Source organism: Mastigoproctus giganteus, chromosome 7 (assembly GCF_048544385.1).
Source record: "Mastigoproctus giganteus isolate SK-2022 chromosome 7, ASM4854438v1, whole genome shotgun sequence".
Lineage (NCBI taxonomy): Eukaryota > Metazoa > Arthropoda > Arachnida > Uropygi > Thelyphonidae > Mastigoproctus > Mastigoproctus giganteus.
In genome coordinates this window covers 234,154,142-234,178,803 of record NC_143581.1, presented here as the reverse complement: position 1 = coordinate 234,178,803, position 24,662 = coordinate 234,154,142, and the positions used below count along the sequence as shown (strand labels likewise).

The following is a 24,662-nucleotide window of genomic DNA, read 5'->3' as shown; positions in this document are numbered from 1 at the left end:
TGTAATGAAGGCAATTGCAGCTACAAGCTGATCTGTGGGTTGAGTCAGCAAAACAAGATTATGAGAAATCACTGGATATGGGAGCAAAGTAACAAGGAAAAAGAGTTTTTTCTATATATGAACACCAAGAGAAGAACCAATCAGAGTGGGTATGGCTAAGTCTTAACTAACACAGCTGATATTACAGATGAATTAAACAGCTACTTTTCATCAACATTTAGAGAAGAAAGCCGTTCACAGTCAGGAAAACCTGTGCAAGTCACACTGGGTGTCATGAAATAAATGATACTGAAATTTCAATAGATAACTTATTAAAAAAACTTTTAAGCCTAAAGATGAATAAATGATGACTTACACATAATTTCTTTGAGGGAAGCAGCAAAAGACTGCATTGAACAATTAAGGTTAATTATGTTGGCATTTCCAAACTCAGGAGAAATTCCTTTGAATTGAATAAGTGCTATAGCTTTGTCAATATATAAAGCCAGTTCTAAGAGTGAAGTGGGTAATTACTGAATGGGCATTCTATTCTTACTTCAGTGGTAAGGAAAGACATGGAATCAATGTTAGCATTAGTAGAGGCATATGATGCAAGAAAGCAAGCTTATGCAGCATCAGCCAAAAAAAAAAAAAAAAAAAAAAAACCACTTCCATTTCACCCCTGCCGTTCATTCGAAATACCTGTCCAGCCGAGCCTTACATTTATTTAGGCTATCAACTTCCACAACAAGGGATGGAAGTCTGTTCCACCAACCAACTACCCGCAGCCTAAAAGCAAACTTCCACACATCAATCCTATATCTGTCTTTCCTCGATTTGAATTTATGCCCACTCAGGTGATTATTCTGAACAAGAGGAAGAATCCCGTCAGCACTGGGCATGCTCAAACCATTCAAGGCTTTATACACCTCTATCAGATCACCTCACCAGTGCCTAGTCTCCACACATTGTAATTTGCAAAACTTAAGCGTTTCTTCGTAAGAGCAACGCTTTCTTCCATTCACTAATCTTGTTGCCCTTCTCTGTACTCGTTCCAGCAGCTCTACATGTTTCTTCAAATGAGGCCTCCAAACCAGTATACAGTACACAAGGTGTGGCCTGACCACTGCCTTATACAAGGGAATAATCACCTCCTTATCCCTGCTAGAAAAATTCCTCTATATCACTGACAAGACACCATGAGCTACTCTTGCAGCCCATCTGCACTGATCAGAGAACTTCATATCTGCCTGCACAATTATCCCCAGGTCCTTTTCATTCTCTACCACTGTCAGTGTAATACCACAGATTTGATGCATTGCTCTGGGGTTGCTGTTTCTCATATGTAGTATTTTACATTTACATTTGTCAATGTTTAAACTTCATTTGCCACCTCTCAGCCCATCTGCTCAACCTTTCCAGATCTTGTTGCAGCAGCATAGCATCAGTAGTGTCCTTAACAACCCTGCCAACCTTTGTATCGTCTGCAAACTTGGACAGTAAGCTTGATATATCATCATCAATATCATTTATAAATACAGAAAACAATAAAGGACCCAACGCTGAACCCCGAAGGACTCCACTAATAACATTAGTCCACGATGAGCAGTGTCCATTGATTACCACTCTCTGTCTTCTCCCCCTCAACCACCCCTTTATCCATTGCAGCAATTTGCCTCCAATACCACACTGCTCCAATTTGTGCAGCAGTCTTCCATGTTAGCATTAGCATTAGTAGAGACACTTGATGCAAGAAAGCAAGCTTATGCAGCATCAGCCAAAAAAAAAAAAAAAAAAACCCACTTCCACTTCACCCCTCTGTTCGTTCAAAATACCTGTCCAGCTGAGCCTTAAACTTATTTAGGCTATCAACCTCCACCACAAGGGATGGCAGTCTGTTCCACCAACCAACCACCTGCTGGCTAAAGGCAAATTTCCGCACGTCTATCCTACATCTGTCTTTCCTCAATTTGAATTTATGCCCTCTCAGGTGATTTTTCTGAGCAAGAGGAAGAATCCCATCAGCATTGAGCATGCTTAAACCATTCAAGGCTTTATACACCTCTATCAGATCACCTCGCTGGTGCCTAGTCTCCAGACACTGTAATTTGCAAAACTTAAGCCTTTCTTCGTAAGAGCACCCCTTTGTTCCATTCACTAATCTTGTTGCCACAGTATCCAAAGCCTTTCTAAGTTCCAAGTATATAATATCAAAGTTATTCCCTGCATCCAGTTCTTTTGTGACTGCATCATAGTATCCAATCAAATTGGTCAGGCAAGACTTCCCCTTAACAAAACCGTGCTGTGTCCAAGCTATAACTGAAGTCTTGTCTAGATGATCCTGCAGTGCTTCTTTAACCAGTGCCTCCATTAATTTTCCTGGAACAGAAGTTAAACTCACAGGTCTATAATTTCTTGTGTCAGCCTTTGACCCTCCTTTGTGAATTGGGGTCACATTTGCACATCTCCAGTCTATGAGTACCCTCCCCCGAATCCAAGGAAGCTCTCATAATTATGGCTAAGGTTTTGCTTACTTCCTTTTTCTGCCTCCTTTAATATAACTGGATAGATCCCATCCACCCCAGGTGCTTTTCTTGTGTTTATCTTCAACAATTTCTCCTCCACTTTACTCTCAATTATTACAAGATTATCAAGCTTACTGCCAGAGTTGAAAACACCTCTGGCATTTCCCTCGCTGAATAACTCCTCGTGTGTGAATGTCGATGCAAAATATTCATTTAGTTTGTTAGCTACCTGAGTAGGATCATCAACAGTTGAACTATCGATATCAAGTGGACCAATCTGATTCATCCCTTCCTTCTACAGTTTACAATAAGTAAAGAACTCTTTGCTGTTTTTCTTTGCATCCTTTACCAAAGATTTCTCATAATTTGCCTTCGCCTGCCTAACCTCCATTGTAACTTGGTTACAGATCAACTTATATCTATCATAGGCTTCTGTGTCACATATTAATTTGTATGTATCCCATGCATTTTTCTTCACTGCCATATGTCTCATTAGTTCATCTGACATCAATTTAGGCCTAAATCTTGAACAATATTTCTTAGTTGGTATATAAAGCCTAGTAGCTTCCAAGATAAGTTCTTTGAATGCTTCCCATTTTGAATTTGCTGTTGGTAACATCATCAGTTGGTCGCACTGTATAGAATTTAAATACAGTCTCAGACCATCGTAGTCACCTTTACGAAAGCAAAAACCCTTCCCTTTACCCCTGATGGTAGTTACCTCTTTGAGTAAATCCCACTTCAGCACACTGTGATCACTGCCACCTAGTGGTTCCTTTATCTGCAGATTCTTAATGCATGAAGAATCATTACTGATAATCAAATCAAGAGTATTACTCCCTCTAGTTGCCTCCCGAACATGCTGATGTAGAAAACAATCATCCAATAAATCCACAAAAGCCTTGCTAGTGTGTGAGTGACCAATTCCAGTCAATTCCCACAAATTCCAGTCAATATCTGGTTGTTGTTGTTGATATTTGGTATTTTAGGGGCATTAGCAACTAAGGCCATATTACTCCGGGGATATGCGGTGGTCATTCCCTGACCTTTCCGCATCTTCCGTATTTGGTGGTGATGGGCTCGAACCCCGGTCTAATCAAGAAGCGTGTGCTACGCACTGCTGCGCCTTCCCACCAGGCTACGGAGGCGCCTGTCAATATCTGGGAAATTAAAATCCCCCATTATAAGACTCTCTGATTTACTGGCCCACTCTATTTCACTGTACAGTTTCTTACTATACTCATTAGAGGCATTAGGCCTATAGCACATTCCTACTTTCAATTTTGATCTCCCAATGCTTATGTCACACCAAACTGACTCGACACTGCACTGTCCAGCGATGTCGACTGGCTTCACTTCCTTGGATTTTATGTCTTTCTTAACTAATAGCATAATCCCTCCTCCCTTCCTATCTTTTCTGTACACATTGTACTCCCCAAATTCCAGTTCTGCATTCCTTATATCTGTGTGACACCACGTCTCTGATATCGCAACAATCAGCCTTTGATGTTTTGAGCAATACCTCAACTTCATCAAATTTATTTACCAAACTACTAGCATTGGTGTACACACATGGAAGACTCTGAATCTTAGAAGCGTAGAAAAGCAATAATGTTTTCCTACGAAGATGTAATGGAGGATCGTGGACTTCAATATAAAGACTTTGCATTGGAAAAGTCCTGAATGCTCTCAGTTCAATCCTCAGGGCACTGCGCTGGATGATATTTAGCCATTCTAATGTGCTTTTCCTAGCTGAGTCATAGCGGGAGAACCATAATCTAAGCGTTAACGGATCAGAGACTTCTAGAGGTGAAGTAAGGAGTACTGATTAGCTCCCCATGAAATGGATGAGACTGACCGAAGCATGTTCAACTATTTTATACAAGTAGTTCATAGATATGTGATATATGCTTGGAAGTTAAGCTTACTATCTAATATCAGGCCCAGAAATCTAATGCTTTTTTTACTACTGGTATCAGACTATTGTTTAGCTGTAGTCTCAATTGGGGGGGGGGGGCACATTGCTTACAAAAGTGAGTGGTGGTAGACTTCTGTTCAGCTAGTTGATATCCGTTGCATGACATCCAGGATTCAATTCTGTTGATGGCAAGTTGGAGTTGACCAATAGTGTTCATGCTTTGCGACTGGCAGGAGATGGCGAGGTCATCCGCATACATATAAGCCTTCACAGTTTTGGGGGTGTCTCTGGATATGCTGTTGACTCGAATTGCAAATAACATTGTACTGAGTATAGATCCCTGTGGTACTCTTCCTTCTTGAATATGGGGTGTAGACAGTACGTTCTGATAGTGGACCTGAAAAGAGCAGTGGCGTAGGAAATTCTGAATTATCTGAGTGAGATGACCCCTTATTCCTAGGTGATAAAGGTCCATAATAATATCATGTCGCCAGGTAGCAGTATCAAATGTCTTTTCAATATCTAAATTGACCATGGCTAGATGTTGCTTCATGACAAAGGCATTGCGAATATTCGATTCTGCTTTGATAAGGACATCAAGAGTGGATCTGATCTTAAGAAAGTCACTCTGATGATGTTAAAAGATTCTCTGTTTCTAAGATCCAGGTAAGCCTTGTATGTACCATTCTTTCAAAAATTTTCCCTATGCAGCTTGTTAGAGATATTGGCCTATAATTTTTAACCAAAGAAGGGTTTTTGCCTGGTTTTGGTATGGCAAATATGAAAGAATGACGCCAGGAAAGCGGATAAGCATTTTCTGAGAAGATCCAGTTATAGAAGATCAGTAGGGTACGTAAGTCCTCTTCAAGTAATTGTTTCAACATGATGTGATGTAAGTCATCTGGGCCAGCAGCACTATTTGAAGATTTATTTAAGGATTCCTTCAGTTCTGTTAAATTAAACAGTTGATTGTATGGAAGTAAGAGCTGTGTGGAGAAGGCGATTTCCTTAGGTCCAGAAAGACCTTTCCCATTACAACAGAGAAAATTTTCCATTTAGCACTTTTATTCTTCTCCAAATGAGTCGTGGGTCAGTGTCTTAGGTGATAGTTGAAGCAAATGAGATCCAGGAGTCAAGTTTGCCTTTTTCGCCTAATCTGCCTTGCTTTTGCTTTAAGTCTTTTGCATTAGATTAGAATACTGGTCGTAAAAACTTACGGAATTTGTTCCAAGCACGTTTTTTCCTCACGCTTGGTATCAGAGCAATCTGTATTCCACCAGTTGTTATGGTGGGAGCACTTGTGAGGTCGTGACTTCAGAATTAAATTTTTTGCTGCAGTTAATATTTGATTGGTAATGTAGGTAGTTACGCCTTCAATTGGATGTTGCTGAACATAACTCCTGTCTAACTGGACCTGGGTGGAGTAGCTCTCCCAGTTTACCTTCTTGAACTTCCAGATGGATCGGTGCTCAAGAGTTGCAGTTACCAGTGTTTGTAATGAGCAAAGGATTGGAAAGTGATCACTGTTTAGAAGATCGGTTATCACTGACCATGTCATGCTTGGAAGAATTGATGGTGAGCAAACTGACAAGTCTATTGCCGAAGTAGATCCTGTAGGTAGGTGAATATAAGTAGGAAATCCAGAGTTTAGTAGAAATTAGAGTATAGTTAGGTTGTTATTATTCATGAATGTTTCGATTAATTTCCCTCTTGTGTCAATCGCAGGCGACCCCCATAATGGATGGTGGCCATTGAAGTCACCAAAAAGGCAGCTTGGAGATGGTAGTTGCATAACCAGATATCAAGTTCTGTATTTGAAAATGGTTGAGAAGGGGAAATATATATAGAAGTTAGGGTTATTGATATACCGACTGAAATCTGTGCTGCCACAGCTTCTAGACTAGTTTGTAACTGAAGTTGCCTGGATAGCATGTTTGATTTTACAAGCACAGCTACTCCTCCATGAGCATGAGACTCCAAGATCCTATCTTTTCTATACATTGTATAGTTTGTAAATTCTGGTGAAGCTTGAGATGATAAGAAAGTTTCCTGTAGATATATTCCTATCGGATTGTACTGAATTAGTAAATCTCTTAGGTCATCAGAATTGTTTCTTAGTCCTCTGCAGTTCCATTGTATGATATTAGACATTACTTACGTTTAGTTGTGGGGAATTGGTCTGAGTGTTTCTTAGAAGTGGAGCATTTCGGTCTGTCTTGCTTTATTTTATCTTTTTTCAGGAAATAGGAGGGTACAGAATCCATGGTGTCATTTGCATGGAGTTCCAAAATGGGCTCCCCATTATCTAAACATTCATCTACTTCCATACTGTTGGTGGGAGTTTCCATTTGTTTTGAACCTGTGTCAGATTTTTGTTTCTCAACTGGGACTGATGGAATATTAGTATTAGTAACGGCTGCATGGTGCAAGAAAGCCTATGGCTTATGCTGCACCAATCAAAAAAAAAAATCCGAACAAAACAATAATAAAAACAAAAAAAAATAAATAAATAAATAACTAAATAATAATAATTAATAAATAAAAAAATAATAAAATAAAAAATAAATAAAAAGGAAATTAAACCTATCATCCTATGCACTTCCCTTACCCGTAAGTACTATCCAGATGACCTTTGAATTTCCCCAAACTGTCGGCCTCTACCAGCCATGTAGGCAACTTATTCCAGTAATTTATAACTCGCTGGCTAAAATAAAACTTCCTGCAGTCCAATCTAAACATTTCCCCCCGTAACTTGAATTTATGTCACCTAGTTCTAGCATCATTTATAATCTTGAAAATTTTGTCCTCATTCATTTTACTGATGCCTCTCAGAGCCTTAAACACCTCAATCAAATCTCCTCTAAGGTGTCTAGTTTCCAAACTCTGCAACCCACATATTCGAAGTCTTTCATCATAAGGACGCCCTTTTGCCGATCTCACCAGGCGAGTTACCCTTCTTTGCACCCTTTCAAGAAGCTCGACGTCTTTCTTTAGGTGCGGTCTCCATACTTGAACACAGTATTCCAAGTGTGGTCTAACATAAGCCTTATATAATGGGATTATCACGTCCCTATCTCTATTTGCAAAAGTTCGATAGATCATCGATAGGACACCATGGGCCTTCCTTGCAACCAGTTTACAATGATCAGAGAATTTCATGTCTGACCGTATCTTAACACCCAAGTCCCTTTCCTCCAGTACTGGGTTTAGTTGAACTCCACCAAGTGAATAAGTTATTTTGGGATTACTGTTTCCCAGGTGTAATACCTTACACTTTGTTGGATTAAAGCACAGCTGCCATTTTTCTGACCATTCCTGAAGTCTATCTAGGTCTCTCTGAAGAAGCTCAGCTTGACAGTGATCATTAACTACTCTACCAATTTTAACATCATCTGCAAATTTAGACATCACGCCCTCTATCCCTTCATCAATGTCATCAATGTAAATTAAAAACAACAGTGGTCCTAATACTGATCCTTGGGGAACCCCACATCTTACATCAACCCAATCTGAGGAATAGCCATTTATCACAACCCTCTGCCTCGTGCCCTGAAGCCATCCTTCTATCCATCTAAGGATTTTCCCAGTGATTCCAACCTGTTCCAGCTTATAAAGCAACCGCTCATGTGGGACTGAGTCAAAAGCTTTGCTGAAATCTAAATAAACAATATCGAAATTATTCCCTAAATCCAGCTCGTGAGTGACCCTTTCGAAATAGCAAACCAGATTTGTTAAACATGATTTTCCCTTTACAAAACCATGCTGAGTATCCTTGAGAATTTCAATTCGATCCAAATGATCCTGAATTCCACCCTTGATCATTGCCTCCATGATTTTCCCTACTACTGAAGTCAGACTGACAGGTCGATAATTTCCAACTTCACTTTTAGAGGCACCCTTATGTATGGGAGATACATTTGCACTTTTCCAATCCAAAGGAATCTCCCCAGAGTCTAGTGATGCTCGCATAATTAGCCTCAATGGTTCAATGCACTCGCTTGCCTCCTCTCTTAAGATTATAGGGTATATTCCATCAACTCCAGGAGCCTTACTGGTCTGTAGGCTCGAAAGTTTGTTCATTAAATAATCTTGCGAAATTTCAATATCATTAATTACATATTTTTTAACTTCGCTCCCACAATTTCCCATTGCCACAAAACATTTTTCATTTGTAAATATCGATGCAAAATAACTGTTGAGTTCATCTGCAACGGCAGCTGGTGTATTTATTACTATCCCCTTTCCCTTACGTAAAGGTCCGATCTGGTTTGTCCTGCTCTTCTTGGCATTTATATATGTGAAGAATTCTTTATCCCCCCTCTTTGCTCTGTTTGCTAGTGATTTCTCATAAACTGCCTTTGTCTGTCGAACCTTTTCTGTGGCTCTATTACACATCACCTTGTAGCTGTTATAGGGATGCTTATTGGAGTATTTGTTGTATATGACTAGGGATGCTTATTGGAGTATTTGTTGCTTTGGTAATTTTTTGCTTTGGTAAGTGTAAACTTCAACCAGTTCACTAGAGAGATGTTAGGCAGAACTGAAATGTCTGTTTGTGCTGCAGTAGAAACAAAGTTCTGAGTGCGAGCAGCATATATAGGAACATCCACTAGGTAAGCTCAACATAACTTGCCTACATGTCTCAGAAAATGTGACTTTATTTTCCATTTTGTATTTTCTTTCCTGTTATCCAAAGTTCACAGATTTTGGAGAAGGCAGGGAGGCTTGCTTTGCAGTTCGGACAAACAGGGGTTGTGATTCAGCAATCTGCTTGAGAATGCTCTTTAGATCTGCAGTTGGGACACATGACTTCACCTCTACATGCCTGCTGTGAATGCCCGTATTTTTGGCATTTGAAGCAGCAAACGGGATTCGCAATGTATGGTCGAATCCTACAATTTAAATAGCCAACTTTAATTGAGGATGGTAAGTCTGGTGTACTGAATGTTAAAATGATGGATCTCGTTGGAGCGAGATTTCCATCTTTTTTTTTTTTTTTAGTCATAATCCATTTCACATTTATAACCTTTTGACTACTGAGTTCTTGGAGTAGCCCTTCTTCGGAGACTGTGATTAAGTCCCACTCACTAATCACACCCTTTGATGAATTTAAGGTTCTGTGGGGAGTGTGTGTGTGTTATGGAGGTTTATCGGCGCATAAGCTGCTGTGGCTATAATGCGCCTTGGTTCTGTGGGGAGTAACTGATACTATGAGGCCACAAAATGATGTTGTGGTTAAGAGCCACTGAGAATGTTTTGCGGTGGCTGTTTCAATGAGATCTCTGGATCTTTCAATTGATTCTAAACATTTTTGAATCAAGAATGGTGATAATTTGCCCACAGGTTGGGAGGATATAGAATTAATCACAAAAAATTTGGTAATTCATCATGACATTGTACTTCTCTTCGAAACCTTTTTGGTTGGTTGGAGTCATGAATTTCTGATTTTGAGCTCGATGGCTCTAAAGATGGATAACGATAACCACTTGTATCCTTGGCTCCTTTTGGCCCTGGGGGTTTATTTTTACCATCCAGGTTACCCCATGTAGTGATTAGTACACTTGGCCACCAAGAGTTAAGAGTATTAAATTAAAGAAAAAGGTACTTTCCTTCTTCTGCACTCTCTTCTTAGTGCTTTTAAAAAAGTAGAGCTACTTAACAGAAAACTTTAATAATACGAGAAAAAAGAAAAAGGAAAACTCTGTTGCTGGGAAGAAAAACACTCTATAAAGACACAAGAATTGCTTGGTCACGGAAATGCTTCGCACCGAGTCCTTATTAAAATGCAATAAATGGAGTTCTCCACAGATTGGTACTGGAACCACTGCTGTTTTTGATTTTCACAAATGGCATTGACAAAAGGATACAAAGTGTGATGTCAAAATTTGCAGATATCAAGGCTGGTAGAGATGTTATTGATCAACACTGCAAGCAGAGCTTCTTCAAGATGACTTAGACAGACTACAGGAATAGCCAGAAAAGTGGCAAATATGTTTTAATGTTACAAAATGCAAGGTCCATGTACTTTAGGAACATGTAACCATACGCGTAAGGAACATCAATCCCAAATTAATTTATAACTTTGTGGGTTAAAATCACTTCCTCATCGTAGAGGAAGAAAGGAATTTGGGAGTTACAATATAATTAGATGTAAAATTTTCCAAGCAGGGTGGACAGGTAGTAATGAATTTATCAATGATTTTCAACAGAAGAGACTGCTTCTACAGGGATGCGATACACTTAAATAGAAAAGATGCAAGAATATCTGCTGATGCTAACAGGGCAGTGTTAGTTGGCTCAGAAAATATAAGCTTTTGGGGGGGGGGATTCACAGACTAAAAGATTAACAGGAGCCGCAGGTAGAGGGGAAAATGTTTCTCTCACTGCTTCTATTGTAATGAGCAGCAGCCAACAGAGCAAGTTTCTGGGGATTTCAAGAGCTGCTGGGAGTCATGTTTGTTTGTTATTTTGTTTTTAGGAGCATTAGCAACTAAGGCCATATTGCTCCGGGAATATGCGGTGGTCATTCCCAGACCTTTCCGCATCCTCCGTATTTGGTGGTGACGGGCTCGAACCCCGGTCTAATCAAGAAGCGTGTGCTACGCACTGGTGCTCCTTCCCACCTGGCTACGGAGGCGCCTGCTGGGAGTCATCATGGAACAAGTAAATACATGGGCTGTGTTAGGTAGCTAAGAATAAGAACAGGTGCATGTATACTTGTGTGTACACCAATGCTAGAAGTATAGTAAATAAATTTGATGAATTTAAAGTGCAGTTCAAGACATCAAAGGCAGATATCATTGTGATATCAGAGACATGTGATATCAGTGTCACACACATATAAGCAGTGCACAATTGGAATTTAAGGAGAACAATGTGTACAGAAAGGACTGACAGGGTAGGAAGGGAGAAGGGGTTATGCTGTTAGTTAAGATACACATAAAATCTAAGGAAGTGCATCCATTTGACATGGGTGGGCAGCGCAATGTTGAGTCTCTTTGGTGTGACAAACACTGGGAAATGGAAAATGAGAGTAGGAGTATGTTATAGGCCTAATGACTCCGATGAGTACAATGAACAGATGTGCAGAGAAATAGAATGAGCCAGTAAATCAGAATTTCTTGTAATGGGGAATGTTAACTTTCCAGATATTGACTGGAACTTGTGGGTTGGTCATTCACACACTAGCAAGACTTTTGTGGATTTATTGGAGGACTGTTTTCTACAGCAACACGTTCGAAGGGCAACCAGAGGGAGTAATATTCTTGATCTGATCATCAGAAGTGATTATTCAAGCATTCAGAATTTGCAGATAAAGGAACCACTAAGTGACAGTGATCACAGTGTATTAATGTGAGATTTACTTCAAGATGTAACTACCACCGAGGGTAAAAGGAAGAGTTTTTGTTTTCGTAAAGGTGAAAACAGGGGTCTCAGACAGTTTTTAAATTCTATACAGTGGGATGGAACTGATGATTAGCATTAGCAGAGGCATTTGATGCAAGAAAGCAAGCTTATGCAGCATCGGCCAAAAAAAAAAAAAAAAAAAAAACCACTTCCACTTCACCCCTCTGTTGGTTCAAAATACCTGTCCAGCTGAGCTTTAAACTTATTTAGGCTATCAACCTCATACACAAGGGATGGAAGTCTGTTCCACCAACCAACCACCGGCTGGCTAAAGGCAAATTTCCGCACGTCTATCCTACATCTGTCTTTCCTCAATTTGAATTTATGCCCTCTCAGGTGATTTTTCTGAGCTAGAGGAAGAATCCCATCAGCATTGAGCATGCTTAAACCATTCAAGGCTTTATACACCTCTATCAGATCACCTCGCTGGTGCCTAGTCTCCAGACACTGTAATTTGCAGAACTTAAGCCTTTCTTCGTAAGAGCACCCCTTTGTTCCATTCACTAATCTTGTTGCCCTTCTCTGTACTCATTCCAGCAGCTCTACATCCTTCTTGAAATGAGGCCTCCAGACCTGTATACAGTACTCTAGGTGTGGCCTGACCATTGCCTTATACAATGGAATAATCACCTCCTTAACCCTGCTGGAAAAATTCCTGTATATCATTGACAATACTCCATGAGCTACTCCTGCAGCCCGTCTGCACTGCTCAGAGAACTTCATATCTGCCTGCACAACCACCCCCAAGTCCCTTTCATTCTCTACCACTGTCAGTGTAGTACCACAGAGTTGATACGTTGCTCTGGGGTTGCTGTTTCCCATGTGTAGTACTTTACATTTGTCAATGTTAAACTTCATTTGCCACCTCTCAGCCCATCTGCTCAACCTTTCCAGATCCTGTTGCAGCAGCATAGTGTCAGTAGTGTCCTTGACAACCCTGCCAACCTTCGTATCGTCTGCAAACTTGGACATTAAGCTTGATATACCATCATCAATATCATTTATAAATACAGAAAACAATAATGGACCCAACGCTGAGCCCTGAGGAACTCCACTAATAACATTATTCCACGATGAGCAGTGTCCATTGATTACCACTCTCTGTCTTCTCCCCCTCAACCACCCCTTTATCCATAGCAGCAATTCGCCTCCAGTGTCACACTGCTCCAATTTGTGTAGCAGTCTTCCATGTGCAACAGTATCAAAAGCCTTTCTAAGATCCAAGTATATAATATCAAAGTTATTCCCTGCATCCAGTTCTTTTGTGACTGCATCATAGTATCCAATCAAGTTGTTCAGGCAAGACTTCCCCTTAACAAAACCATGCTGTGTCTGAGCTATAACTGAAGTCTTGTCTAAATGACCCAGCAGTGCTTCTTTAACCAGTGCCTCCATTAATTTTCCTGGAACAGAAGTCAAGCTTACAGGTCTATAATTACTTGTGTCAGCCTTTGATCCTCCTTTGTGAATTGGGGTCACATTTGCACATTTCCAGTCTATGGGTACCTCCCCTGAGTCCAAGGAAGCTCTCATAATTATGGGTAAGGGTTTGCTTACTTCCTTTGCTGCCTCCTTTAATATAACTGGATAGATCCCATCCACCCCCGGGTGCCTTTCTTGTGTTTATCTTCAACAGTTTCTCCTCCACTTTACTCCCAGTTATTTCAAGATTCTGTAGCTTACTGCTCGAGTTGAATACACCTCTGGCATTCCCCTTGCTGAATAACTCATGTGTGAATGTCGATGCAAAATATTCATTTAGTTTGTTAGCTACCTGAGCAGGATCATCAACAGTTGACCCATCAATATCAAGTGGACCAATCTGATTCATCCCCTTCCTTCTAGAGTTTACATAAGTAAAGAACTCTTTGCTGTTTTTCTTTGCATCCCTTGCCAAGGATTTCTCGTAATCTGCCTTCGCCTGCCTAACCTCCTTTGTAACTTGGTTGCATATCAACTTGTATCTATCATAGGCTTCTGTGTCATGTGTTAATTTGTAAGTATCCCATGCATTTTTCTTCTCTGCCATATGCCTCATTAGTTCATCTGACATCCATTTTGGCCTAAACCTTGAACAATATTTCTTAGTTGGTATGTAAAGCCTAGTAGCTTCCAAGATAAGTTCTTTGAATGCTTCCCATTTTGAATTTGCTGTTGGTAACATCATCAGTTGGTCCCACTGTATAGAATTTAAATGCTGTCTCAGTCCATCGTAGTCGCCTTTATGGAAGCAATAACCCTTCCCTTTACCCCTAATGGTAGTTACCTCTTTGAGTAAATCCCACTTCAGCACACTGTGATCACTGCCACCTAGTGGTTCATTTATCTGCAGATTCTTAATGCATGAAGAATCACTGCTGATAATCAAATCAAAAGTATTACTCCCTCTAGTTGCCTCCCGAACATGCTGATGTAGAAAACAATCATCCAATAAATCCACAAAAGCCCTGCTAGTGTGTGAGTAACCAGCCCCCAAATTCCAGTCAATATCTGGGAAATTAAAATCTCCCATTATAAGACTCTCTGATTTACTGGCCCACTATTTCCCTGTACAGCTCCTTATTATACTCATCAGAGTCATTAGGCCTATAGCACACTCCTACTCTCAATTTTGATCTCCCAATGCTTATGTCACACCAAACTGACTCAACACTGCACTGTCCAGCGATGTCGACTGGCTTCACTTCCTTGGTTTTTATGTGTTTCTTAACTAATAGCATAGCCCCTCCCCCCTTCCTATCCTGTCTATCCTTTCTGTAGACGTTGTACTCCCCAAATTCCAGTTCTGCATCCCTTATATCTGTGTGACACCACGTCTCTGATATCCCAACAATATCTGCCTTTGATGTTTTGAGCAATACCTCAAATTCATCAAATTTATTTACTAAACTCCTAGCATTGGTGTACACGCAAGTATACCTGCACCTGTTTCTATTCTTAGCTACCCTAACACAACCCATGTGTTTACTTGTACCGCAATGGCTCCCAGCAGTCTCTGAAATACCATGCATCTTGTTTTTCAGGCTTCTGCTCATTCTAATAGAAGCAGTGCAAGAATCTCTTTCACCTCTGCCAGTGGCTACTGTCAATCTATTCGTCTTTGTCTCCCCCCAAGCTAGCAGTTTTCCGACCCACCTAACACTGCCTCGATAGCATCAGCAAATATTCTTGCACCCTTTCTATTTAAGTGTATCCCATCCCTGTAGAAGCCATCTCTCCTGTTAACAAGTACAGTCCAGGCTGAAAAAAATTCTACCCCTTGAGCCTTGCACAATCTTTCCAGGGCCGAATTGATCGACAAGGCTCTCATCATATACTCCCTCCTATCATGTCTGGGCAGAATTACAGACACTTTCAAATTCAACCCTAATTCTCGGCTTTTGTTCAACAATGACCTGTACTTGTTAAGTAATTCTGCCGGTCTCCAACTCTTAATATTATTAGTGCCAACGTGTACAACTATATCACCTTTTGTGCCCTTAAAAGATGATATTCGCTCTACAAAGTCATCAACCTTTGCCCCTGGCAGACATACCCTGGTCCTGTTCCACCTATCTTTTTTACAAAGCATGTTCCCCGTTTCCCTGACAATAGAGTCACCAACAACTACTAGTTCCTTCGGGACCAGCGCATTCTGCCTTGGGGGTTGTCTCTGTGTCACGCGATGCCCAAGTGCAAGCTCTGGCGTTGATGTGGGCAGCTGAGAGCTTGATGGGCCACTCAATTTAGTTTCTTCGAGGGCATCCACCCTGTCCTTCAAGCTCTCATATAGGCCCACAAGAACGCCGAGTTGTTGCCTGATATCGATACACTCCTTGCATCGCGCACACAGAAAGACATCCCCCTTGGCAGTATCATGTCCCGTACCCGATTGCTCTGCAAACATCAAGCAGACAGTGCATTTTATAAGGCTTTGAGTCAGAGGACAACTGCCCCCCTCAGTTCTGCTCTGAGCCACAGCACTTCCATTAGCTTGAGCCTTTTTCTTTGCTGCTCTGGTCTGAGTCATGATTCTATTAATTTATTAATTAATTATAATTAATTATGTTATGTTATTAATTATGTTAAATATAATTAATTATATTACGTTTGTAATCTAAGTCGTTATATGTATTTATTTAAACGTACAATTTAACTGCTAACGAAGTTCAACTAACACTATCTAGTACGGTATATAACTATCGTATCACAAAGGTGGGAAAATTACGAACGGTAGCGGAGTTAAAACACGTGGAAACCTTTACCGATACTTTTATGCAATTACAAGGCCGAGTAAAGAATAAATACACCAAATTAATCAGAAAATCACAAAATAATGTTATACTACTAAATTTAAATCAAAAGTTTTAGAAAAACAATAATTTCAAATCAATAAATAAGAAAAATCCACTTAGCGGCTTTGAACACGACCGTCTCTAGTAGCCTCGTCAGCAAACACGATGTTACCAATGGTGAATTCTAAATGGGAAACCTTCAGGGACTAAATCTTGGAGGCTACTAGGCTTTTCATACCAACTAAGAAATACTGTTCAGGGTTAGGCCTAACTGGATGTCAGATGAAATGAGGCTCGTAGCAAAGAAGAAAAATGCGTGGGATGCATATAATTTATCAGGAGACACAGAAGCCTATGGAAGATATAAGACAGTCTGTAATCAAGTCACAAAGGAGCTTAGGGAGGCAATGGCAGATTACGAGAAATCTTTCGCAAATGATGCAAAGAAAAACAGCAAAGAGTTCTTTACTTATGTAGACTCTAGAAAGAAGGGGATGAATCAGTTTGGTCCACTTAACACAGATGATTCGACCATTGATGATCTACTCAAGTAGCTAATAAACTGAATGAGTATTTTGCATAGACATTCACACAAAGAGTTATTCAAGGTGGGGAATGCCAAAAATGTATCAAACTCTAACAGGGAACTTTAGTGATTTTGTAATAACGGAGAACGAAGTGGAGGAGAAATTGTTGAAATTAAACATAAAAAAGGCACCTGGGGCAGATGGAATCTATCCAATTATATTGCAGGAGGCAGCAAGGGGAGATAGCAAACTCTTAGCCATAATTATAAGCATCCTTAGATTCAAGGGAGGCCCCATGGACTGGAGACTAGCATTAGTAGAGGTATACGATGCAAGAAAGCATGCTTATGCAGCATCAGCCAAAAAACCCATTTCACCTCTCCATTCATTCTAAATGCCTGTTCAGCTCAGCCTTAAATAATTTATTTAGGCTATCAACTTCCACAACAAAAGATGGAAGTCTGTTTCACCAATCAACAACCACACTGGCTAAATGCAAATTTCTACACATCCATTCTACAACTGTCTTTCCTTAATTTGAATCTGTGCCCCCTCAGGTTCTTATTCTGAGTAAGAGGAAGAACCCCATCAGCATTCAGCTTGTTCAACCCATTGAAGGCCTTATACACCTCAATCAGATCATCTCTCATGTGCCTAGTATCCAGACACTGTAATTAGCTAAATTTAAGCATTTCTTCGTAAGAGCAATCCTTTGTTCCATTCACTAATCTTGTTGCCCTTCTCTGTACTCATTCAAACAGCTCTACATTCTTCTTAAAATGAGGCCTCCAGACCTGTATACAGTCAAGGTGTGGCCTGACAATTGCCTTATACAAGGGGACAATCACCTCCTTATCCCTGCTAGAAAAATTCCTGTATATCATTGACAAGACACCATGAGCTACTCTTGCAAACCGTCTGCACTGCTCAGAAAACTTCATATCTGCCTGCACAATTACCCCCAGGTCCTTTTCACTTTCCACTTCCCTGAGTGTAGTACCACACAGTTGGTGCATTTCTCTTCGGTTATTGCCACCCATATGCAGTACTCTGCAATTGTCAATGTAAAACTTCAGTTGCCACATCTCAGCCCATTTTCCAAACTTATCTAGATTAAGTTGGAGTAGCATACTGTCTTTACTGTCATTAACAAACCTGCCAACCTTTGTATCATCTGCAAACTTGGACATTAAACCTGATAAACCTTCATCGATATCATTGATAAATATACAAAACAACAATGGGCCCAACACCGAACGCTTGGGAACTCCACTAATAACATTTGTCCATGAAGAGCGGTGTCCACTGATTATCACTCTGTCATCTCCCACCCAACCATCCCTTTATCCTTGGTAGCAACTTACCCTTAATGCCATACCTCTCCAATTTGTACAGCAGTCTTCCGTCTGCAACACTATCAAAAGCTTTCCTGAAATCCAAGTATATGATATCAAAATTATTTTTGGCATTCAGTTCCTTTGTAACCACATTATAGTATCCAATCAAATTGGTCAGACAATATCTCCCTTTAACAAACCCATGCTGTGTCTTAACTATTAGTGCAGTCTTGTCTAGCAACGTTTCTTTAACCAGTGATTCCATTGTTTTCCCCAGAACAAAAATTAAACTAACAGGTCTATAGTTACTTGTGTCACCTTTTGAACCCCCCCCCCCTTTGTAACAATACATTTGCACACCTCCAGTCCATGGGTACCTCCCCTGAGTCCAAGGAAGCTCTCATAATTATGGCTAAGGGTTTGCTTATTTCCTTTGTTGCCTCCTTTAATATAACTGGATAGATCCAGTCTACCCCAGGTGCTTTTTTCATGTTTAACTTCAACAATTTCTCCTCCACTTAGCTCCCTGTTACAGTTTGATAAACTTCTGGCACTCCCCTCATTGAAAAGAACTCATGTGTGAATGTAGATGCAAAATACTCATTCAGTTTATCAGCTACTTGAGCAGGATCATCACTAGTCAAACCATCTATGTTAAGTGGACCAATCTGATTCATCACTGTCCTTCGAGAGTTTACATAAGTAAAGAATGCTTTGCTGTTTTTCTTTGCATCCTTTTCCAAACATTTCTTGTAATCTGCCTTCCCCTGCCTAACCTCATTTGTGACTTGATTACAGACTAGTTTCTGTGTCACCTGATAATTTATATGCATCCCATGCATTTTTCTTTTCTGCCACGAGCCTCATTAATTCATCTACCATCCATTTAGGCCTGAACCTTGAACAGTATTTCTTAGTTGGTATGAAACGCCTACTAGCCTCCAAGATTAAGTCCCCGAAGGCTTCCCATTTAGAATTCACCGTTGGTAACATCATCAGTTGATCCCACTGTATAGAATTTAAAAACTGTTTGAGACCACTGTAGTCACCTTTACAAAAACAAAACTGTTTTGAATGTAGTCACCTTTACGAAAACAATCATGCTCAGGTAGCTGAGCATGATCATCAATAGTCAATACATCTATGTTAAGTGGCCCAATCTGATTTTTCTCTTTCCTTCTAGAGTTTACATAACTAAAGAACTCATTGCTGTTTTTCTTTGCATCCTTTGACAAGGATTTCTCATAATCTGCCTTTGTCTGCCTAACCTCCTTTGTGACTTGATTACAGACTAGTTTATATCTACCATCAAACCTTTAGCCTTGATGGTAGTTACATCTTTAAGTAATTCCCATATCAGTACATTTTGATCACTGTCACCCAGTGGTTCCTTTATCCGCAAATTCTTAATGCATGAATAATCATTGGTGATAATCACATGAGGTGTATTACTCCCTCTGGTTGCCTCTCGAACATGTTGCTGTAGAAAACAGATGTGCAAATGTATCCCCAATTTACAAAGAGGGTCCAAATGGTGACAAAAATAATTATAGATGTTAGTTTAACTTCTGCCAGTGAAAATAATGGAGCCACTGGTTAAAGAGGTGATACAGGACCATGTACACAAGACTGGAATAATAATTCCGACATAGCTATTTGTTATTTGTTATTTGGTTTTGTTTTTTCAGGAGCATTAGCAACTAAGGCCATATTGCTCCGGGGAATATGCGGTGGTCATTCCCTGACCTTTCCGAAACCTCCGTATTTGGTGGTCATGGGCACGAACCCCGGTCTAATCAAAAAGCGTGTGCTACAAACTGCTGCTCCTGCCCACCTGGCATACGGAGGTGCCTTCTGACATAGGTTTGTTAAAGGGAAGTCGTCTGGTCTGACCAATTCGATTGGATACTACGATGTGGTCACAAAGGAACTGGATGAAAAAAAATAATAATAATTTTGATATCATATACTTGGATTTCAGGAAAGCTTTTAATACTGTGCACAGGGAAGACTGCTTTACAAATTGGAGTGGTATGGCATTAATGGCAAGTTGCCGCAATGGATAAAGGGATGGTTGAGTAGGAGACGACAGAGTGGTAATAAATGGAGACTTCTCTACATGGACTAATATTATTAGTGGAGTTCCCCAGGGTTCGGTGCTGAGCCCATTGTTGTTTTGTGTATTTGTCAATGATATCGATAAAGGTATATCAGACTTAAGGTCCAAGTTTGTAGATGATACAAAGGTTGGCAGGGTTGTTAATGACAGTAAAGACAGTCTATTGCAACATGATCTAGAAAATTTAGGCAAATGTGGTGAGAAGTGGCAACTGAAGTGTAACATTGACAAATGCAAAGTACTGCATATCGGTAACAGTAATCGAAGAGAAACATACAAACTGTGTGGTACTACACTCAGGGAGGTGGAGAATGAAAAATATCTGGAGGTAATTGTGCACTCAGATATGAAGTTCTTTGGACAGTGCAGACGGGCTGTCAGAGCAAATCATGTAGTTTTGTCAATGATATATAGAAATTTTGCTAGCAGAGTTAAGGAGGTAATTATCCCTTTGCATAAGGGAATGGTTGGGCCACACGTTGAGTACTGCATACAGGTTTGGAAGCCCCATTTTAGGAAGGATGTAGAGTTGCTAGAACAAGTACAGAGAAGGGCAACAAGATTGGTGAGAGGAACAAAGGGTTCTCTCACAATGAAAGGCTTAAGTTCTGCAAGTTGCAACATCTGAGAGGTAATCTGATTGAGAAGGCTTGAATGGTTTGAGCAGGCTCAATGGTGACAGGATACTTTCACTTGCTCAGATTAAGAACCTGAGGGAAGGCATAGATTCATACTGACGAAAGACAGTTGTAGAATAGATGTGCGGAAGTTTGGCTTTAGCCAGCGGGTAGTTGGTTGCCGGTACAGACTTCCATCTGTTGTTGTGGATGTTGATAGTTTAAATAAATTTAAGGCTGTACTAGACAAACACTTGAAGTGACCAGATGGGTGAAATGGGAAGTTTTTTTGTTTTTTTTTTTTTGTGGCTGATGCTGTATAAGCTTGCTTTCTTGCATCATTAATGCCTCAACTAATGGTAATGCTAAAGAAGAAGGTCATGATCTCAGTGTATAAGGCAACTATAAGATGATAGATTTTCAGATATCATACCTTAAGAAGGATGTGAAAGTGCCCAAAAAAAGGCATCGTGCCTGTAATATTGGCAAAGGGACATTCATATGTGGAAAGACTTCAGATATATGTTATTTATAATTTGTAACTATGGGCCTTAGAGGAAACCTAAATGAGGTGTAAAAGCCCTCAATAGAGAAATTAAAATGAACAAGGGTGAAAATTTTGCAGTTATAAATGATTCTTGAATTGGGGGGGGGGGGACATAAAGAAGCACCTCTCCTTTTTGCTTTCACAGATGCCTGGTGTTGTTGTAATCACATCTCACAGATGCCTAGTGTTGTTGTTGTAATCGCATCACAACAGGGCAAAAAGGACAGGTGCTTCTGAACTTTCCTTTCATGCCATCCAGGAAAACCATGTTTTTTTTTTAACGAGGCTAAAGTAATTAATACAGAATGAATACACAAAACTCTTAATATCCAAAACACTGGAAATGAAGTTAAATTCCAATTGTATAAATGTACGGAGACCATACACCATTTTGGACTCGTGGACCTTTACGCGCATGTGTGAATAGCAATATTCACATTGGTTAACAAAAATAATCTTGTCGGGGTACACTAATTTTAAATTCAATTTGATTTATAAGAGAGTGGGTATTGTTAAATGCGTCACTTTACTTCTTGTGAACATGGTTCGGAACCAAAATAACCTAGTCACACATAAAGAAGTTTAGTCTAGAATATTTTAACATAGTTTGACAATTACATTCGATTTCTAGTCTGTTATTGCTGGTGGGTTTAGTTTTGGGTGGTCTTCCTTGATGGCAGCAAGTAGACATTGGGAACCGAATGCAAGATTAGTTTTATAAAACCCGCATAAATTAGCTATATCTTTTAGTATGGAAAATATTGCATTATAAACTTAAATTTTTATACTATGTATTAACCAGATAAATTTGATGTGATGTGAGGTGAAGAAATTTCCTATAAAAAAGGTAGGAAAAGTTAGCTTATATTTAAACAATATTATTAAAAGTAGGAAGAACTGAGCTTCATTGCACTTAAATTGGATAGGTACATACACTACTATTAATACTAAATAGTTAATTTTTTTTTTTGGTATTTAAATACTTTTGAAAGTGCAACTTTAGGTATATAAGGGCAAGCATTTATGGAAATAGCTACCTTAAACAACCATGGAATGATTAAATTAGCATACATAACAAACTACAGTAATACCCCGACTTACGCGAACTCGGAGTTATGCGGTTCTTGATTTTTTCGTTTGGCAATACTGCCGCCCACTATCTTCAAGGTCGTTTTTCATATGCTATCGATATACGGTGCGACGGTGGAGAGTGAGAGCGAAAGATGAACAAAATTCAACTTTGCTGCCGCATGAGCTGCACACATATACAAGAATTAGCATTCCAACTGTCATATTTATATGTGTGCATTCGAATTCATGCTAAACTTTTGTCAGAAATTACATTGTTTTCACGAATAAAAAAAACTTTCCAGGCTTTAAGGTTTCCAAAGACCGATTGACAATGATGGTCGGCGGGAATGCAGCTGGTGACTGCAAGTTAAAACCTCTTTTAATATATCACTCCGAAAACTCAAGAGTTTTAAAAAATATATCTAAAATTAGCTTACCAGTGATTTGGAAGTCAAATCATAAAGCTTGGGTGACAGCTTCCGTTTTTGAGGACTGGTTTGGTCACCACTTCATACCCGAAGTCGAACGTTATTGCAAGTCTAAACAGATTCTATTTAAATTGATCCTTCTTATTAACAAATGCGCCCGGTCACCCTTCTGCCACCCTAATTAATTTCAACCGATGTGTGAAAGTTGTGTTTTTGCCTCCAAGCACAACCAGCTTGCTTCAACTGATGGACCAGGGAGTCATCAAAACATTCAAGGCCTACTACACGAGCGTTCGTTTGCACGTCTGAATGAAGCTATGAGACAAAATAGTGAGATATCTGTTAAAGACTTTTGGAAACAATTCAATGTTTTAGATGCCGTAAGAATCATTGAAGAATCTTGGAATGAAATTCACAAAAAAACATTGAATGGTGTCTGGAAGAAACTTTGTCCATTTTTTTTCAAAAACGAGACAAAAACAACACCAGAAACTGATCATGTCGCTCATATGATAGAAGAAGTTGTTAATCTTGACAGGCAATTAGATTTGGAAGTCAATGATGATGATGTCAATGAGCTGTTGGATTCACATAGTGAGGAGCTGATAATGAATGAGCTCATAGAGATGCGAAACGTCACTGAATTATCCGACACTTTAGACCCAGTTCCACCAGAAAAGCACATGACAATTGTAAGCTTGACAGAAGGTCTCAGCTCAATTGAAAAGGGCTTAAAAATTTTAGAAAACAGACCCCAACAAAGAACGCATTATAGCTACAAAGCAAGGAATAAAAAAATTATTAGCTTGCTATGAAGAAATTCTGCGTGAAAAAAAGAAGGCACTGTGTCGTCAGACGAATTTGTTAGATTTTATGAAGCCATCGACATCGAAATAACTTTTTTACATAACTCATTTATTTTTTTAATACATAATTTGTATTAATATGTATAAATAACTGCAATTTTATTAAATATTTTTCTTTTAAACTAGTGTTTTTGTTAGTCCTTGGTCCCAATTAAACAAAATTTATATGTATTTATATGCAAAGTTGTACCCCAACTTAAGCGATTTTCGTCGGACCCACCTATCGCATAACTTCAGGGTATTACTGTATACTCAATAGCTTACCTCAAGAGCATCCTGATCTTGTTCCATTAGTTCACCTTTCTTCCTGCCTTCATTCTTCTTAGCGACACCCATTAGAACAGTGACTTTGGCTTGAGATTTGTCCTGAAAAGGGCAAGGTAATTTCTAAAAAATAGGAATTTTAAGATGGCTTTTTGGATATTTGAGGAACTAGATAATGCTATACAAGATTTTCTAATATTAGTTCTAAACATCATCACATAGGAGCACACTAATATAAAAACAGTAAATGCTCAATTTTACAGTTTTGGGAGAAGACACCCATTATTGCTGAATGTTCATTAAACTGAAATTTTTTTTCCTCCAAGGTCATCTGCATCCCACACAAATGAAAATGTAAAGTTACCGCAAACAAAACACTGAAATAAAATAAAGTTAAAAAATAAGGGTTATATTTAGTTTCACTTTAGTGGCTGATACATGGCATACAAATTAGTAGAAGATAATTTACTATGACATACAGTGGACCTGGAAAAACTTTATTCAAATTCAGAGCTAAGAAGACAAAAATAGTGGAAGAATCTCATAGAGTACCAATATATTAGTACTATAGCCACAGAGGTCTTCGTTGTGTATGTATCATTAAGAAATTATGGCATGAAGAGAATTCCACAATGGATAAATAATAGCTAGTTTCATAGAGCAGAAAAAGACAAAATGAAAAAGTAACAGAGCAATAAAAAAAGTATACAAAGCTCACAACAGCTAAAAACTAATTCGTAATATCTCTACAGAAAACATTGGGCTGTCAATAGCAGTTTATGA

The 24,662-nt window shown here is 39.4% G+C and overlaps 1 protein-coding gene across 3 annotated transcripts in view; it reads right to left on the bottom strand.

Moving 5' to 3' along the window:
* The window catches only part of Prp5 (pre-mRNA processing factor 5), a 405,747-nt gene that overhangs the window by 280,457 nt on the left and 100,628 nt on the right, over positions 1 to 24,662 (bottom strand). For all 3 annotated transcript variants that reach the window (XM_090378220.1, XM_090378221.1, XM_090378222.1), the window contains one exon: positions 23,880 to 23,981. In XM_090378220.1, coding sequence (XP_090234346.1) covers positions 23,880 to 23,981 — 102 coding nt within the window. The remainder of the gene's footprint in view (positions 1 to 23,879; positions 23,982 to 24,662) is intronic.